Source organism: Oxyura jamaicensis, chromosome 4 (assembly GCF_011077185.1).
Source record: "Oxyura jamaicensis isolate SHBP4307 breed ruddy duck chromosome 4, BPBGC_Ojam_1.0, whole genome shotgun sequence".
NCBI classification, from domain to species: domain Eukaryota; kingdom Metazoa; phylum Chordata; class Aves; order Anseriformes; family Anatidae; genus Oxyura; species Oxyura jamaicensis.
The window spans coordinates 56,366,412-56,385,002 of NC_048896.1; the positions used below are offsets into that span (position 1 = coordinate 56,366,412).

At 49.3% G+C, this 18,591-nt stretch overlaps 1 protein-coding gene across 8 annotated transcripts in view; it reads left to right on the forward strand.

The window, feature by feature from the left end:
- Positions 1-18,591, forward strand: part of MAML3 (mastermind like transcriptional coactivator 3) — a 284,897-nt gene that overhangs the window by 44,904 nt on the left and 221,402 nt on the right. For 2 of the 8 annotated variants that reach the window (XM_035323716.1, XM_035323718.1), the window contains exon 1: positions 8,803-10,045. The exons of 3 other annotated variants lie outside the window; for them this stretch is intronic. In XM_035323716.1, the coding sequence (XP_035179607.1) occupies positions 9,617-10,045 (429 nt within the window). In that variant the 5' untranslated portion in view covers positions 8,803-9,616. Of the gene's footprint in view, positions 1-8,802; positions 10,046-15,790; positions 15,806-15,865; positions 16,417-18,591 lie in introns of those variants that run through there. 3 more of the 8 variants (XM_035323722.1, XM_035323719.1, XM_035323720.1) reach the window with 2 other exon arrangements.

Consider the following 18,591-nt stretch of genomic DNA (forward strand, 5'->3'; position numbering starts at 1 on the left):
CGCTGGGTAGACCATCACTGGATGAAAGTAAATGGTCACTTGCTGAGGAAGGAGATCACTTGTAAAGTTCCATATGGTATATGTGTTGGGACCTGTACTGTGCAGTATAGTCTTAAGTCATAGAATGGCTTGGGTTGGAAGGGACCTTTAAGATCACCCAGATCCAACCCCCTGCCATAGGCAGGGACACCTCCCACCAGATTAGGTTGCTCAAAGCCCCATCCAGCCTGGCCTTGAACACCTCCTTTTTGGCGCCCGAACAGGGACTCAAGGAATTTGAGATAAGGATGATAGTTGAGAGAAGTAACGGGCTAAACATGGACTGGATGATTGTTACGAATGTAAAAGTTGTTAAGAATTTAAGATAGGGGTAATTGTGAAGGGATGAGGGGTGGTGTGTGTAAATTGTCCACCTCGATGGCGTTGCAATTATATGTTTATTTTAGTGTGGGGAATTATTTTTCTTTTTGGTCTAAGTGAAGTTTGTGAAGACTGTTATAATTGTAAAGTAAGAGTATGTTGTGATTATTCTTAAATACGCTTTTCACAGAGGCGAAGGGTGGAAAACTATGGGCTACAGCTCTGGCCTGGCTGTGTCTGCTCCAGCAGGGGTCTTCCACAGGCCGCAGTCTCCGTCGGTGCAGGTCCACCTGCTCTACCGTGGTCTCCTCCACGGGCTGCAGCGTGGAACCCTGCTCCACCGTGGTACTCCATGGGCTGCAGGGGGACAGCCTGCTTCACCATGGGCCTCACCACAGGCCGCAGGGGACTTCTGCTCCGGCACCTGGAGCACCTCTCCCCCTCCTTCTCCACTGACCTTGGCGCCTGCAAGGCTGTTCCTCACTCCTCTCACTCTCCCAGCTGCTGCGTAGTGCAGCGTTTTTTTCCCTGTCTTAAATCTGCTCTCACAGAGGCGCAAAACAACATCACTTATTGGCTCGGCTCTGGTCAGCAGTGGGGCCCTTACCTAACATGGGGCAGCTTCGAGATCCTTCTCACAGAAGCCACCCCGATGGCCCCCTGCTACCAAAACCTTGCCATGTAAACCCACTACATGGGGGCATCCACAGCCTGAGTAACTTGTTCCAGTGCCTCACCACATTCTTTGTGAAGAATTTCTTCCTTATATCTAATCTATGCCTACCCTTTTTTTAGTTTATAAGGGTTACCCCTTGTGCTGTTAATGACCAGGAGAAGGGAAGCGATCAGGGAGGTGGCAAAGCTCTGCTGATGATGGGCGGCTATGCAAGGTTGTAACAACAAGGACAGATCACATGGACAGTAGAAAGATCTTGTAAGACTGTACAGTAAAACAACGGGTGCAATTCAGTGCAGATGAATGTAGAGTGATACACTCGGGGAAGAATAGCCCTAACTTCAGATCTTGGGTCATTTCTTAGCTGGACCAAATTTCTTCAGGAACCAGACCTTTGGGATACTGTCGACAGTTTCATGAAAATACTGGCTTAGTAGAAAAAGGAAGAAGAAGAAAAAAAAAGTTATAGGTAAGGAATTATTAAGAAGCAAATAGAGAACAAACCAGAAAGTATCATTATGCTGCTGTTGAAGTTGTTGTGCTTCTTTAAAAATCCAAGGTTTGTACTCTTGAATACTGCATGAAGTTTTATCTTGGAAAGAACATACTAGAACCGAAAAATATTCAGAGATGGCAAGGATGATCAGATGTATGCTGCGATGTCCATGCAGCGCTTAAGGAGCTCCATACATGGAATAGCCAGGAATCTTTGTTCTGAAGAGATGTGATGGGGGGATGTAAGAAGACACATACAGAACTGAGAGGTCTGGAGAGCAGTGGAAGAGGCTTGGCTTTTCACCCTCTCTTCTAATACAAGAATGAGGGATAACAAAAGAAGCTTGTAGGAGTTTTATTTGGAACAAACCAAAGGAAATGGTTCTTCAGACAACCTGTGTGGGTCAATGGTGGTACTCCTGAAAGAACCTCCTGGATGAAGGAGTTTATGGGAATACAAGGAGACTGGGTAGAGCCTTGGAAGCGATGCTGAAGAGGCTACTAACTACATAATCACATAACCGAACCTGGAAATGGTTTAAGGCTGGGAGGCAGCATGGGCTTACCCTGTGCTTATTTTCCCTGAGTATCCATTCATAGTTCTGTGATAGATGCACCTGTGGGCTGAACCAACACAGTTCATACATAACCTCCTTACACCAAAGTCAGGATTCAGTTAATAAAGTTATTAACAGCTTAAATACATATATAACTTTCAAGCTCCTTAAGTAATCATAATGTTTCAAAAAGTTAGGGCTGGAAGGGACCTAAGGAGTCACCTAATCCCTTCCCTTGTTCCTTGGATGGAAAAATTGATTACAACTGTGTCCTTACTGACAAATTTGTCTACCCTGCTCGTACAGCTTTCAATGATGGAGACTCAACAGCCTCCATGAGCCATCTATTTAAAGACTCACTATTCATACTATGAGAGGGATTTTTCTCCTGTCTAACTGGAATCTAATCAGCTGTTGTTTGCTGTAAACCATTAGTTAACTGCAAGCCTGAGCTAAGATGGGAGGCGTCCTAGACTGTTGATGAATGTTGTCTAGTGATTTTGGTGGCTCTGGAAATAGCCTGGACGCAGGCCTGGTTTTCAGTGTAGCTAGTAGTTACTGGTTTATTGTACTTTGGTTAATTTGACCAAGAGTGAATGGGGATCCCTTTTGTATGCTTTTAGGGATTTTCAGGTTATTTTAAGGTCTTACCTCTTTAGCATTTTTCTGGCTTCAGGGAAAATTTCTCTGAGCAGTGCTTTCTAAACACAGCATGTTTTGACTTAACTTCAGACAAGGCTGTTTGAAAGTTGTGTCTACAGAAAGAGTGGGACAAAAAGACTTCTTTTAAAAGATGACTGAAAAACAGCATGTATTATTATTTCTTTTTTTCCCTGTAAGGCTTTGATTTCTGGTTTTACAAATAAATGTACTGAACTTTTGTGTTTGAGATGGAATGTTTGAACTGTCTTGTGCGATGCTACTCCGTTCACTTAAACTCTCCTTCTTGCAGGTGATCACTTATTCTGTTCCTCATATTTGAGGTACGTGACTTGAGAAGGGGGTTTTGACCAACAGAAATGCTAGGCACCTACCAATCCAACTGAAGTTGATGTGGGCTGCTCTTAAAATACACGGTGTACTTTAAGTTAAGTCTTTTAAAAAAATCAGCTCAAATTAGGCATTTTAGCAAACAATTTAAGCTTGATTTCTTTGTTTCAGTTTCCAGTGTGGAATATGAGTAAGAGCACTGTCCTCTCACTTGCAGTAAATTGTGAAAATCAGTTTATCGGTATGTGAAGCACTCAGGAGCAATAGCGGTGGTCATTCTGAGGAAATGAATGTCTGCAAGCAGGGGTTTGAATTAGTAAATAGACATGAGGTCATATGCAGAACAAAAAGGGAAAAAGTGTATTAAATAGCTGTTCACTGGTGTGCGCTGACAATTCTGTGTACAGAATGAAGCAAACATCCTGTGGAAAAATAGTTTGTAAGGGTGTATATGAAAACTTCATCGTACTGTGGATTATGCAAGGAAGCCAAATAAAGATTGCACAAGCACTTTGATTTTGGTGGTTTTAAGCTCATTGACTGCAAAACTGCAACCTCAGTGATGTACTTTTAATGCAGTATTTTATGTAATATATATGTATATTTGTAGATTGTAAACTATAGTTGTTCCACTGTCTGGGGAGCCATCTAAAGTGGTTCAAAATGTTAACGTAGCACCTTGTGGCCACATCTCTTGCATCAGAGACATTTAAAAATATTAAAAATCATGTATATTTGTAGATTGTAAACTCTAGCAGTTCCAGTGAAACAATGACAATACCAGCCAGCACATTGGCATGGGGAGGAATAAAAAGTATTTCTCTTTCTTGAAAATCACTTTACCAGTAGTTGTGAATTTCTGCATGGATTGTAGGTAGGGTAACTGCCCAGAGGCTGGGTGAGAAATAGGTGCAGAAGGGATGGACTGTCCCTCAAAATTTTATATATACTTATTTAGCTTTGCTGTTAATGACGAGTGAAAGCCTGTGGGCTGCCCTCTGTGCACAAATAATCAACAAATAGAACACAGCGCTTCACATTTCTGTTCATGTGCCTTAAGCACAGACTCATAGTTTATGTTCTTTGTAGGACTATTACCATCAATATAAAGTCAAAAGTAGTTTTTGAACTTGGGCTAGGAGGTTGAGAGGAAAAGTCTCTTTTATTTTGTGTGAGGCTGTCTGCTGAGCCTATAGCTACCAAATCAGAGAGATTTATCAAAGAGAAAAATTTACAGTTAAGCTCTGCCTTCTCAAAGCTTCGGGAAGGTCTGTTAGCAATGATTACCTTTATGGACTTAGAGGCATTTACAGTCTGGAACCTCATTCAGAGTTCTCTACTCTTAAAGGACATGCAAAAGCTTTCCAATGGTGGGTGAAACAACAGTGGTCCAAAGTGTTACAAGAAATATCCCCTGGCTGGAGGAGACATCTACTTGTTTATGTCTTGGCTTTTTCTTACTGGTGTCCTGGAAACTCGCTTGAGTATGTAAATTTGTTTATATAGCTTGTGATAACATACGTGGAGTGAATCACAATGCAAGTTGGTTTGCTGAATTTTGCATGCATATTTATAATCACGTACTCATGTGTTACATTATCATTGTATAATCTAATACTAGGTTCCCCAAAAGCTGGGGCAACATTGTGCTGGTGTAGCCCCCTCTGTAAAGGGTTAGATACTGAGGTACTTGGGGAACAAATGATCTTGCCAAGGGCCAACTTCTAGAATTTTTCTTGTACTTCACTTGCAAGAGTTGCACATGATGCAAAACAGAAAAGAATTGAGGTGTAAGGAGCTTCCTTTAAGCAAAACATAGGTGTTTAATCACAAGCTTACTGTTTTTACATTCTTGTGACCTATCTGCAATCATTACGGGAGGGAAGGAGCACACAGGTTGAGTCTTTTCCCCATGTTTCAGCCCAGACTCAGTGGAGTATGTGTGTGCCTCAATCCATGTGCCTGTCCTGCTGTAAAACCTTGCTGAACTGGAGCTTTCACTTCTGTTTACAGCTTGAAAGATTTTGTAAAAATTCTGACTTGGATTCCCCCTGTTCTACAACTTGAAATGTATAGGCTGGCAGGCACATCGTTTTTGTTTGTTTGTTTGTTTTGTTTTGTTTTTGTATTTACACATAGACTGCAGGAAGTGGAATGATCACTATCTTAGAGTTCCGACTTCTGCAATTTTAACTGGCTTTCTGATTTTCTTTGTTGCTTCCCCTTCCTCCCTTCATTGTTTTGCCCTTCTGTTCTTTTTCAACCTTGATGACTTTTTCCTTAACTATTTAGAGCGACTTCTTTTGCCCCAGACATGGTTCATCACTTGGAGAATTCCTGCAGCTCTGGATCTTCTGACAACCGTAGCTTGTGGCCACCCCAGCTGTCATAAGAATTTTAGCCATGCTGCTATGCCGTAGCTGGATTTCACAGATGCACTCATGGAGGTTGTGTTGTGTTCAGCTTTGTTGTGTTTTGAATCAGCCGGCTACTATGTGGCTTTTCTTTTAACTACTCTGGACGACAGCGTTATTCTCTTTTGACTACAGGTGTATTAGGCAACATGCACTTCAGTAGGTTATAGGAGTAGCTGAAGTACACCTGATTTACTCGCTTACATAGCACTGTACCCAAGAGAACCTTCAGCTGAAATCTTCTGAAACCCTTTTTATTGTGTAAGGATGCTTTGTCCAGACCCAAGAGGTGTCTGTCAGCTGGCTTTCAAAGTTACATTCAGTGAACATGCTGAGCTGTGGACGCCGGGTTAGGCTTCCAGCAGATACCTGTGTCACCGTGCTGTGCATCGATTTAGACATAAACCGTTTAATTATAGTTGGAGCTTTCGGAAAGGTTTCTACCCAGGTGGCCACTCAGAAGGTTAATCTGCTTCCCAAGATGGTTTGAAACTTGCTGCCACAAAACCTGCAACTTCCAACCTGAGTGGCAGCACCAGGAATTAAATCTCCGATTCCTGATACAGTGGGATCTGTGTTTCTCCTCCTGGTATTTTTAATGTTGCCCATCTAGTGGATAAAGCCTGGCTCAGCTGACAAAGGGGAAGTGGTTTCAGTGTGTTGCTCTGCAAAGACTTATTTTCTATATTACTTCTGGAGCTCCTCCCACTAATATGACTTGCTAGATTATCTGTAAGGCTGTTCTTGTTCTGAAGGCACTATTGATTAAATGCTGAGATGAATTTTTTTTAGAAGCTGTCATTGGAACATGCTTAGGCTGCATTTGCTGTCAGCTTAACAGTCATGTTTCTGTGTCTTCCTCTAAATTCCTCTCCCAGCTGGGCTCTTTCATATCTTAGCATTAAAATAGATTCTTCCTAATTAGACAGATCTCTGTCATGGTAATCATCTTGAGAACGTATGCTGTATTTTCATACTGCGTATCTTTTCACAGATCGGGCCTGCACTTTATAATTTTTCAAAATCGTAACTCATTGAATAGATCCTTTACCAAGCAATCATCTCCTGTAACCAGCAATTAGCGTCCTGTCAGCTGATACTGGTAGGCATTAGTGTTCAACTGCTGGCGTCAGCAAGTTCATCTTATATCACTTGGAACTCCGATGTATGTGATTCCTTTGGAATTCCAGTCGTGACGGTAGTTTTCTAAAGCTGATTCTCGGGAAGAAAAGAGCATAGAGCAAATGCAAATATTTCTGCGTGCAAGGTGAACTACTGCATAAAAAGGTGAGTGCTCACAAGACCATGGTCACGGATATAAGTGCACACATCTATCACGAGTGAGTCTGTGTGTGTGTCTGATTACAGAGTTGTTTGGTCAAGGCTGCGAGGAACATCTGTTTGGATGACGACAGGCGGTAGCAGAACAGCACTGAAGTCTCTCTTCCTTGCCTTGTCCAAGCTACAACCTGACGTCTTTTTTCAGCTTGTATTTATTCAGACTCGCTGGCTTAGCAGAAACATTGTCCTTTGCAAAAATTGAATTTAAATAGTTCCCTAAATAGCAGATTTTGGCCCTGGTTTTTCAGAAGCTGGTAATTGTTTGTGTAAGTATCCTTAAAATAAAAGCGACGCAAAAATGAACTGTGAAATCTCATCTCTATTATGCTGCTTTACAATTGCCATTCAGGACTTGGTTTTAAAAGAAAACTCCTGTTGGATTAAAATTATCACTTGTAGCTCCTGGGTTCTGAATGACAACTGCAAAACGACACAGGTAATGGACGTTTTTATGAAATGCTAATTCTGTTGGTTGTCTTTGGACACGGGGATCGGGCTCTGTCTTCTACAAGGTTGTGCCATAGACTGATGCAAGTATCACCACTTTTGCTGTTAACATGAATGGGGAAACAGAGGGCTACAAGTTTGCTCGGCTTTGTTTCAACCTCAGCCAGTTCAAACGTATCTTTTGATCAGAATCAACCGTTTTTAGAATGTATTCAGATGTTTTTCACAGACCCGACGATGCATCTGTTTGCAAGACTTCAAACATTGAGCACGGGTTCCTACTGAACTGTTGCTCAAATCATCGTCCCCTGGCAGACACAAGATAGATAGATGAGAGACTTAAAAAAAAAAAAAAGTCTGAATTCGGAATATGCTGGGATTTAATTCTCCAACAACGCAGCATGCACTTAAAATAGCATGTCGTGCTTGATGCCCGAGTGGTCCACTGAAAGTTTGGCATGTGTTACTCCGTGTGGACTGAGAAGTGATGCGTATGCTAGTCGTAAGGAAAACAAGACACCTGCTGAGACATGCCCCAGGCAGCAGCCCGCGCAGATAGCAGCAGCAGGAAAGGCATAACCGGCAGCCTGTCGGCGTGCACCTGCGTGTGCCAGGGCTGCGCGGCGTGTTTCGGTGTCCTGGCAGAGCTGCGCTGGGAGCAGCGTTGCAGCGAGCTGTCTGCCTGCCGGCTGCAGGGGGCACTGCGGAGGAGCCCAAAAAGTACTGGGAAGTTCAACCTGAGCGGAGCCGGCCGAGGCGCTGGCCTGCCGGTGCTCCGTTTCCACAAAAACAAGCGAGACAGCCGCCGGCTCTGGCATTCGGTGTTTTTACACGCGTCTGTCTGCATGAGAGCAACGCGGGGGTGTTTCGGGGCAGAGGGAGGACTGAACGGGTCCCCCGCAAGCGAGGCAGGGCTCGCAGCCTCCCCGAGCACAGGGCTGCGCCCCGCGTGCTGTGCCACGAGCAGCCAGCAACGTCGCTCCTCGGGCTGCCGCCGAAGGAAAGTTGTTAGGGCTGGGAGGGGAGCAGGCGGGCTCGTTGGTCCCGGGGGGGCTCGCAAGGTGCGGACGGCCGGTGCTGTCGCTGTCGCGATGGGGACGAGGCGGAAAGCAAATGTCACCCGCCGAGCGGCTGGAGCAGACAAAGCCGGCCGCGGAGCAGCGCCCCGCACGTTGTGCTCCCCAGTTCCTGACCCCCTTCGGACAACGGGGGGGTGTCCCCGCGGGCAGGAGCCCCGCGGCCCGGGGGAGCCCTCCGCGGGGTGCCGGCCCCCTCCGGCCGCGGGGAGCCGTGCGGGGGGAGCCGTCCGCTCCTGCCGGGCGGCTCCGCGCCGGGTTTTGCACCGCGTCCCCGGGTCTGCCTCCCCGCCGGCCCGGGGGAGCCGCCGCCGTCCTGCTAGCGCTGCGCGGGCACGGCGGGAGGAGGAGGAGGAGGAGGAGGAGGGCGCTCGATCATTGTGATGGTGGCAGGAGCGGCGGCAGGAGCAGCAGCAGCAGCAGCGCGCAGAGCGGAGCGGAGCGGCGCGGGCTCGGCGCTCGGGCAGCGCCCCGGAGCCTCGCTGCTGCTTCTGCCCCCCCCGGCCCCGGCCCCGCGGCCGCTCGCCGGGCTCCCCCCCGCCGGTATGCGGCCGGCCGGGCAGCGGGCGCGGCGCGGCGGCGGCCCCAAAACTTTTCTCTAGGCGGGGAGCCCCGGTGCCGGACCCCCCGCCCCGCTCCATGCCGGGGGGGCGCGCGGCGCGTGCCCGGCGGAGAACCGGGGGTGGGGGGGGTGCTGGGGGGGGGCGCGCGTCCCCGCGTCCCCGCGCGCGTGCATGCGGCTCGCTCCCCGGCGGCGGAGCGGTGTCCGGGGGCAGGAGGCGGTCCCGCGGCGATGGGCGATGGGGGGCAGGCAGCGGCCCCGTAGCGCCCGGGGGCGGCCGCCCCAGCACCAGCAGCAGCACCAGCAGGAGCAGCAGCAGCGGCACAGCTGGCCGTGCGGGTGGCCGCGCCGCCGGCGATAACCTCCCGGCACCTCCGCTCGCCGCCTTCTTCCCTCCCTCCCTCTCTCCCTCCTCCTCCTCCTCCTCTCCTCCTTCTCCTCCTCCTCCTCCTCCCCCCCCCCCCCCCCCCCCGCCGCCGCTCGCTCCCCGCTTCATGTTTTGGAGAGCCTGGAGGGGGATTGGCTGGGGGCGAGGAGGGACGCTCGCCGGGGCTCGCCGCTCGCCCGCTACATGCCGGCGCCCCCTCCTCCCCCCGGCGGCCCTCTGAAAAGTATCCCGCCGGGACCCCGGAGGAGACTGCGTGCGCGCCGGGGGCAGGCTCCAAACTTCTTCCAAAATAGTGCGCGCGGGGCAGGCGATGGGGGATTTCGCGGCCCCCGCCGCCGCCTCCAACGGCGGGGGCATCTGCATCAACAATAACCTGGGCGGCGGGCTCGGCGGGGCCGCTCTCGGGGTCGGCGGCGCCCCCCACGGCCCGCCCGCCGCCGCCCCCGGGAACAATGCTGCCGGCGGCGGCGTCCCCAAGCACAGCACGGTGGTGGAGCGGCTGCGGCAGCGCATCGAGGGCTGCCGGCGGCACCATGTCAGCTGCGAGAGCAGGTACCAGCAAGCCCAGGCGGAGCAGCTGGAGCTGGAGCGCAGGGACACGGTGAGCCTCTACCAGAGGACGCTGGAGCAGAGGGCCAAGAAGACGGGCGCCAAGCAGCAGCAGCAGCAGCAGCAGGGCAAGCAGCAGCAGGATGCCGAGCCCGCCGCGGCGGAGCAGAGGAACCACACGCTGATCATGGTAAGGGCAGGGGGCGGCCCGGGCCCCCCACCGGAGAGGAGGGAGGCTCGGCCTCGGGCACGGTGTGTGTGTGTGTGGGGGGGCGTTCGCACAACTTGCATGGAGCGAGCAAACTTTTTGTTGTGTCTTTATTTTTGGGGGGGAGGGGGGAGCGGGGCCGCGGGGTGCGTGTTTTGGGGCGCGGGGCTCCGCTCCCTGCCGCTGGGGGAGGCCGGCAGCCGGCGCTCCAGGCGAGAGCAGACTGCGCTGAGCCGCTTCCTAAACTTTGCTCGGGTTTTAAGGAGCTCGGCGAGCGGCGGGGGGGGCAGGGGGCGGGGGCTGAGCCGCACGGAGCGGAGTCGCGAGTAGGAAGCGGAGTTTCCCACTCCCAGCCCGCTCCCATGATGAATAATCAAAGGCAGCGCGGGGGGAGCCGCGACCCGCTGCTAGCTCCGGCCTTATTTATAGCAGGTCGCGGCCGGCAGCCGGCGGCACGGCTCGGCACGGCGGCGGGGGGGCAGCACCCGGGTGTCCCGGAGCCCCCACGTCCTCCTCTCGCGGGCAGGGGGCAGCCGGGGCCTCGCCGTCTGCAGGGCGCACAATGGGCGGCGGAGCCCGGCGGGGAGGAGGAGGAGGCGAGGAGGCGTGTGGTTTACAAGCCCCGCACGTCCCTCCCTCGCTCCCTCCCCTGCCGCGCGGGGGGGGTCCCGCAGGGCGGCAGCTGCCGCTGGCCCCCGCGGGGGGAACCGTGACGGAGCGGTGGGGGGCGGCCTCCCCTTGCCGTTTCCATCCCGTCCCGTCCCATCCCCGTCCCGTCCCTCCGCGTCCCCTTCATCCCCGGCCCGCTGCCGGCCGCTTTGTCCGCCCCGGGCGGGGAGGTGGGGACGGGGCCGGCCGGCGGCAGACAAAAGCTGGGCACTGTGTGTGTGTGCGCGCCCCTAATCCCCCCCCAGCATCCCGCCCGGGAGCCGCACGGGGGGGAGCCTGGCCAGCAGGAAGCGGAGCAGCCTCCCTGACATCTCGCCGCCTTCCTGGCGGCTCCTCCGCCTCCTCTGGGCTCTCCTGGGCCCCCCGGGGAAGAGCCGGGCGGACCCCGCCTCTCCAAGCCTCCTGGCCGAGCAGAGCAAGTCGCTGCCCCCCTTCCCCTTCCCCTCCAGGGGCCGGGGGGGGATGCGCAAGGTGCGAAAGTTGGGGAAACAAAGTGGGCCGAGGAGGGGAGGCTGCCGCCGCGAGGGATCTGCGGCGCGGTGGGGGAAGCCCGGCTGCAGGGGAGCTTGCAGGGGAGGGCATGCAGACGGCGAGGCTGGAGCTGGGGCTGTGTCTGAGCTGGCAGCCCGCACGCCATTTATCTCTGCTTGGTGTGCACGGCACTCTGAGCTTAAAGAGAAACCCCAGCACTTCATCAGAAAGGACCCTTTGCCACCAATCACTGTGTGTTTAAGAACATTCACAAGAAGCATTGTAGCAAAAATTGGAAGTATAATCTTCGTTTCACCTGTAGAGTGCCAGTTACGATTTCTGTCTAACACCTGAGAACATGAGGGTACCTTCACAGACACGTGAAAGTTGTACTTAAAACCTGGGAAACTGGTTCAAAGCAACTGGAAGGTATTCTCTTTGAGACTTCTACAGTTCCTTGTAGTACGAACAAAGTTCCTCACTTCTGGCAATCACAAGTTTGCTAAGTTTCATAGTTTAAATGCATCGTGATTTCCATTTACTGAAACAGTTCAACTTTATATAATACTTGATTCCAGCTTGAGAAAACCACTAAACTATACATTGGGGTTTTCTCCCTTTCTCTATTCTCTGGTGGCCTCCAGCTGAGAGGTTCACAGTGACACAATCCGACGGGTCTGCTAGCGTGTTACTCCTCACACAAAACCATCGTTAAATCCTTCCCTCCCATTATTGAAGTGCACATTCTGGAGCTGAGGCAGCCAGTTAGGACTCAACGACAACAGATGCAGTGAGAAACACCGTCTGCAATGCTTTTTCATCAGAGCAAGGCAAGTCCAAGGAAAGTATTACCGGAGCATGCGTGTGCCCCCCTCCAAATTCAGAGACACGGGGCTGGGCAGCGTGGTGCCCAGCAGACCCTCCCAGAAGGTGGGTAAAAGGCGTCTGTAGAAGGTGATCGTCGCTGAAAGACATGCGCTCTGATTTTCTCCGTTGGATGGAGTCGGAACTCTCCGGCACGTACAGTGCGCCTTGTCACCACCCCCACAGCGTGCACCCTCGCTCCCTGAGTTCATGAAAGGGATTATGCAGTTTCCACTGTTCAGGACTCTGTGTCAACTGACAGGCAGTTATCAATGGGAGCCTTTTTTTGAAAAGGCACGTAGGAGCATAGGCTTGCCTGTATTTCGTGAAGTGCTGATCTACGCTGAATTTGTGTCTTGATACAGACCGAGCTTTCACTGGCTGAATTGTGGAGTATCTCAATTTATAGCTATTTTAGCCTGTCCTACTTGAGAACAGTAGAACAGTGGGTTTCAACGCTAGTTTGCTCCCATGCAGGCATCGATTGGGATGTGCACAAAAATTAAAACTGTTTATAAATAGCTGGGAGCACTTTTTTTTTTTTTTTTTTTTTTCCAGTCCAACCTGGCAAAAGCCAAAGTTGTTTTCCGTGCTTTTGAGTAGGATTATTAGAATGCTGTACCAGCTAGGCTTTCAAAAGAAGTATGGGGAAAATTTGCAGGCCATCCAAAACTCCGCTGCTCATCTTCGGACTGGTTCCAGGAAACATCAGCACATTATTTCAGTGCTTTGGTTCTTTGTGAGCTAATCTGCCTTCTCAGTTCCTGCTTCAAGTGCAAGAGTTTTCTGGCTCTGCATCCCTGGTATTGTGTGAGCGTGGTTCTGAGGTGATATATGTGTGTCTGTATAATATAAATAATAAATATTTAGTGTATAATAGTGTATATAATATATATATTGCCAAGTGAAATCACCTCTTTGTCTTATCCCTGACGCTGCTCTTCTTATTGGGTGTTCTTGTCGTTTTTTTGCCCAGTGAAACGCTAGTTCTGTAATGACCACATTGACCTTCTGATGCACGTTGATTTGCATCTCAGCACTACTGTAACATAAAAAGGGTCTGGAGCTACTTCCTATTTTAAAAGCTCTTCAACTCTTTTCTTATTTAGCATTGTTAGGGGCTTGATAGCCCCTCTCAAACTGACCATTCCTAACCCTAAAACCAGCCCTTAGGAAACTGAGTTTTAAACACCATAAAATGTTATTTAGATCATAGAAATTAGTGACGGAAGTCAAATGACCTATTAGATCATCTTTTCTGTTCCCCTGCCAAGGCATAACTATGCCAATTCAGAATTAGTTTAGAGTTAGAGAAAACACGGCTGGCAAACACAGTATTTTCCAATACTGCTTTTTATCCGTCCTGGGCTAACGCGCTGCCTCGTGGAAGTCAGTGGTCACGTTGCTCTTCTACCTGGGGGAAGGAAGATGGGCAGGCCGGTCCCTTCAGCCTGCTTTCCCTCGGGACAGAATGGCACGCTCAGAATTACAGAAATCCGGCTGTGTCGCCTCCTCGTTGGCGGATACTCCAGCACAGGGAAGTAGTTTCCCCCTTCCTTTCTCCTTTTTCTTGGAAAAGGTATCCCCAGTGGAATGCATAACTTCGTGGTTTCTCTCAGTGACTCATGGCTAATTTTATTCAAGATATCGAATGTTAATAACGCCGTCAGTCTTGCGAGCGGTTTTTTAAAGCTTACACCTGCTGTATTGATGGTGCACCTTGCTGTTGTTATCGTGTGCCATCATGCACCTGAGCAAAGTTCTGGTGCTCTTCCTCAGGTAGTGTTGTGGTGTAACTCACTCGGGAGTTTATCGGTTACATGGTAGGAAAGGTCTATTTCTCTAGGATTGCAGGGATGAAAAGGAAAAATGTTATTTTGGATACCTCTTATTTTCCAGAAGGGGTCGAATGCTGCAGTCCTTACTCATGCCTGATGACTAAATAGGCTGAAACATCTCTTCGGTTTGTAAGCTATGTCTGATCTTGTTCGCGCTGGGGTAAAGTCAATAGTTAAAGCAAAACTGGGATGATACCAGAATTAAATCCCAGGCCAACAACGCTTCTTATTTTTCATATGCCTCATAGAAGGAGTCATCATGCAACCCTTTTTATTTTGCTCTTCCTCTAAGGGTGGATCTTTCTTATTCCACAGCCTCTCCCATTTTTCTTCTCCTTTTCATACCAACTCATGCTTGATGATCCCGTGCGATTGCTGTCCTCTAGGACAAGGAGTTCTTGCGTTGACCTCCTTTTGCAGCTCGTCAGCGCAATAGATTCCAGCTTAGCAAATGGGAAGGAATGGAGAGACTCTTTGCTTCAAGCACTACTAGTCCCTCATGACCTTCGTGTGCTCTGACTGAAAGTGTCTCCAAAAGATAGTGGGCTGGGTCATTACAAGCCATAGCTGGAGCAGGAAAAGTTGTGTTTTGACATACTGTAGCCAGCCATGGTGAAATCCATGCTCCAGCCTGACAAACAGCACGTGTTAGAAGTCCCGGAGTGAAGTTTTAGGCGTTGTGAAGTTCAGGAAGAATGACTCTGGCTGGAACGCGTCCAGAACTCATTCTGCTAACGCAGAGCCAAAAATATTAACACGTGATTGTGTTGGGACAATTGGTCGCATTTAGGTTAACCTAAATTTGTGGTAACTTGACCTATAGCTTAAGGTTTCACAAGTGGCTTAAGCTGGTGTAAATCTGAGCTGCTGCCACCGAGGAAATCTCATCTTTCATGCTCTTGTCAGTGGCCGTGTTTCCTTGCCGCCTCCTTTTGCCAGTGCTAGCCTTTGCTCGTGTCGCTCCGCTGTCAGCTGGCTCGACCTACCGAGCGGGTAGGGAGGACGGAAACTTTTTTTTCCCTTTTCTTCTGGGTTAGTGCTCAGCTGGGTCAGAGCCATGGTTTGTTTGACTGTCCCTCCCATGGGCAGCACAGTCTTACAACACCTTAATCCTGTTGTGAAACTTCGCCCTTATCCCAGGACAGACGTATTGGATGTGTGAGCTGAAACATGCTTACCTGCTAGCATACTTTTTTTTAACCCGAGCTAAGTAATGCCGGGGTAGGTGGACGTGATTTTTCTGTCCCTTAATTCAGGCACTGGCACAGGAAAGACTGAGAAGCAGCAAAAGTCAGAGTTCATTTTTCCTTAAACACTTCTGTGTACATGCCATTTGCTTGCATATTACTCCAGTATGTATAATTCATGGGAGAGATGTGCTTGGATTAGCAGAGGTTTAAGGACAGGTCTGACAGCCAGGAACTGCTGACTGGAATCCTTCAAGTACACTGTTTTCTGCATTGAAATGTGAAGTACAGTCTCAGGCTGAAGTTTTGAACCTGCAATCAGTTTTCCAGTCAGGGATCTCGCAGGCTGTTCAGATAAGCAACATACTTGTACGTGCAGTGGGAATTGGGGAGGCTTAGCAATCTGAAGTATGTATTTTCCTAGTTTGTCTAAGATGGTGAATCGTAAAATCATATAATTTTGATCACTCTTTTGCTTCCCTCTCACGTGCTTCAGTTCCACAGTGTTTGTAGTCTGCTGTTGTTTGCTTTTTGAATGCTGGAAACCCACTTCTACAGGGGGTAAGAGAAAATGTCTTTTTAAACTCGCAGTGGCTAATGAGATAGCAGCGGCTGATTTTTTTCTTTTGCCTACAGGAAGGGGCTGAGCTGCTTTCTTTCGAGACTTCCCTCTTTCACATCGATTTTGTTTGCCACCACATACAGTGTAATTGGTAAGAAGATATGAATACTTTATTGTTTAGTTGACCTGAGGGAAGAGACAAGTCCACCCGTAGTCTCCGTGCGTTTTCTGTCGATGTCTGTAACTGTTCAGGCAGCGGAGATGATCGGTTGCTGTTTGCTTGTCGGTTCTGCACAACCACAGCATGCATGGAGCACAAAAGAGGGTTGAAGTTATGACTTTCAGAACAACTAAGCTAATAAACAGAAAGACCAACAGTTCCCCTGTTTTCTTTCCCATATTTTTCTATCAGGGCCGCTTTCTATAACGTGTTCATATAGGGCTCTGTTCTGTAAGGTCCTCGGTGCTCAGTGATTGAAGCTTGGTGGAGTTGGTTTTTAACTGGTTGCAGGTGGGGCTGCTGGGCTCTGCCTCCCACCCTCCTCCCTTCTTCACACGAGGGGCTCCTCCCTGTATTGCTCTAACTTTGTGCTGTGCAGGGGGTTGAATAAGGCAACTACAGCTGCATTTTCCTCAGGCCTGGGGATTCGGACAAGCAGCCATAGATACCTCAGCGTAGGGATACCTTTCCTGCCCTGTCTTTGTGCTGCTTCTGAAAAATCTCCAGCCTGTTCAGAGAGCCCTGGGATGCTGCATGCCTAGGTAAGGAGCAGAGAATTTGTTCCCGGCCTGACTCTGACCCTAAGCCTTATCGCAGCAAGCAGCCAACGTGCCCTCATACCTGTATTTATACAGAGCAGTACATGTGCACGTAGGTTGGTGTTTATACCGTGCCCTAAATGACAAAGTGAAGGATTTGTGCTGCAAGGATTTGTGAGGATGGAGGTAGACCAGCGATCAGTGTTGGTGGTGGAAGGGGATGTACTGGAATGATAAGTTTAAGATCCACAGATCTGTATCCATTTTCTATATTTTCAGCTTCCTTTCTTTTTGCTTTGGCTCGTATCTAATCCATGGTGATATTATGGCACTTGTACATTGTATTTAATCTAAGGGAGGAAGGGAGTTGGTTATGGCAGATGAGAGAGTGGAAGAGTTACGAAAAGTATTGGAGGGTGGTTTTTTTAATCGTTTAAGACATTTCCTTAAGGAGGATAGAGCAGCACTTAGCCAACAGAGAAATCGTAGCATTTCCTATCACTTGTGTTTATGCAGAATATTGTGGTTACGGATGCTCTAGTATTTGAGAAAATGACTTTAAAATATATCTTAGCTGGCAGTAGTTGTCTTTAGACTGCTAAAAAGATTGTTACATTTCAGGTGTGATTTCTGCTGCTGTTTGTTTGGGTCCCAGAAGCTGGTGGCTGTTGTTTGGTTTGCTCTGGGTTGCATTCCAGGGTATAAGTGAGGCAGTGCAGGGAAAACTGCTGCAAACATCAAACAACCAATTTTTAACGATGTTTTTGGCAAACATTACCTTTATTTGTTCAACATAGCTTTGGTTCTCATTGAAGCAGTAGCCTTGAAGACCTTTGCAGACTCATACTTTTGCTGTAGGCTTCTGTGACTGAATGGCAGCCACCCTGAGCTCCAAATGGGCTGGAGTGCTCTGGCGTGTAATCCTTCACTGGATGTGGAGCAATGGTTCAAAATCGTCTGAGGATCCTTCTATTACAGCAAATTTCTGGGCTGAGCTGGTGATCTTTGCATTCCAGTGAAAGTGGAGATGCCGTGCAGAGGTTACAGTGCTATCTGTTTTCATTCTTTGGTGACTGAAATAACTTTTAGCCTACAAACTTGTTAGCATGAGATTATTTAAGGTCTGGATTGCTGCAGTTTTGAAAAGTACCCTCAGAAAAATTGGCTTTATGTTTTTTCGCTTGGAGGAGTTGTCTTGGGCTTACTTTTTCTAACACGTTTTAATGTGTATTCTACATAATGCAAAGCAGGAAGGAAAATCCATTTATTTTCTCTCCTTCATTTCATTTTTTAAACATTTTCTACCTTGGTATTTACACCAGGGTTCGCTGCCCTTCTCAGTAACGCTTCTGTTGTGGGAAATGGCAGCAGCGGGTAGTGGCAGTGGAGACTTGTGAGTGTGGAATAGCAAAACCAAAACTGATTTGGAGGAGCGAAGTTACAAGCTTCCCCTCACCCGTTACTGTGGTGAGGCGTGCGGCAGCCTTACCAATGGAGAGGGCTCTAGGAAGCTGGCACAGGCCTTCTCTCTCCAAAGTTGCTATGGATATTTGAACACATGAAATACACTGTCTTGTTCCTTCATTTTGCATCCAAGGGCCTGCTATCTTGAGAAAGTGATTCCTCGGGGATGGCGAATCTTTCTCATATTGCCTTTTTGCTGTGGAATCCCACGCTGCCTAAAGCCAGTGGTGGGGCCGCATGTGTTACCTGTTGGAAACCTGGTGGTTAGTCTGGGAGTGAAAGGCTTCAGCAGCACCTGGAGCACCCAGCAGGGCGATCGCAGAAGGTTTTTGGGGGTGCTGGTACCTGCAAGGGTGGGGTGGTGACCTGGAGCCTGAGGGGGCCGAGGGGAACGGCCTGTCTCCGAAACAGGCGTCCAAGCGCTGGCCACAGCACTTGCATCGGGTAGGTCGTCCTTCTTCCTGTGAGGGAAAAATAGCGTTTGTATTTCGTTTCCTGGTTTCCTTCCGTAAAACTGGCCAACCTTGCTCTTCTGATGAAACAAGGAGAGACAGTGTTTTGGTTTACCTTTACAGCGTGATACAGGCTGCTCAGATGCACTTACGCACATTTTAGTTCCACGTTCATTAATAAACAGGGTAAAATAATCATGAAAGGCTGGATGTAGATGGTATTGCCATCCACAGAATGTGGTGTCTTGACGTACTTATGGGA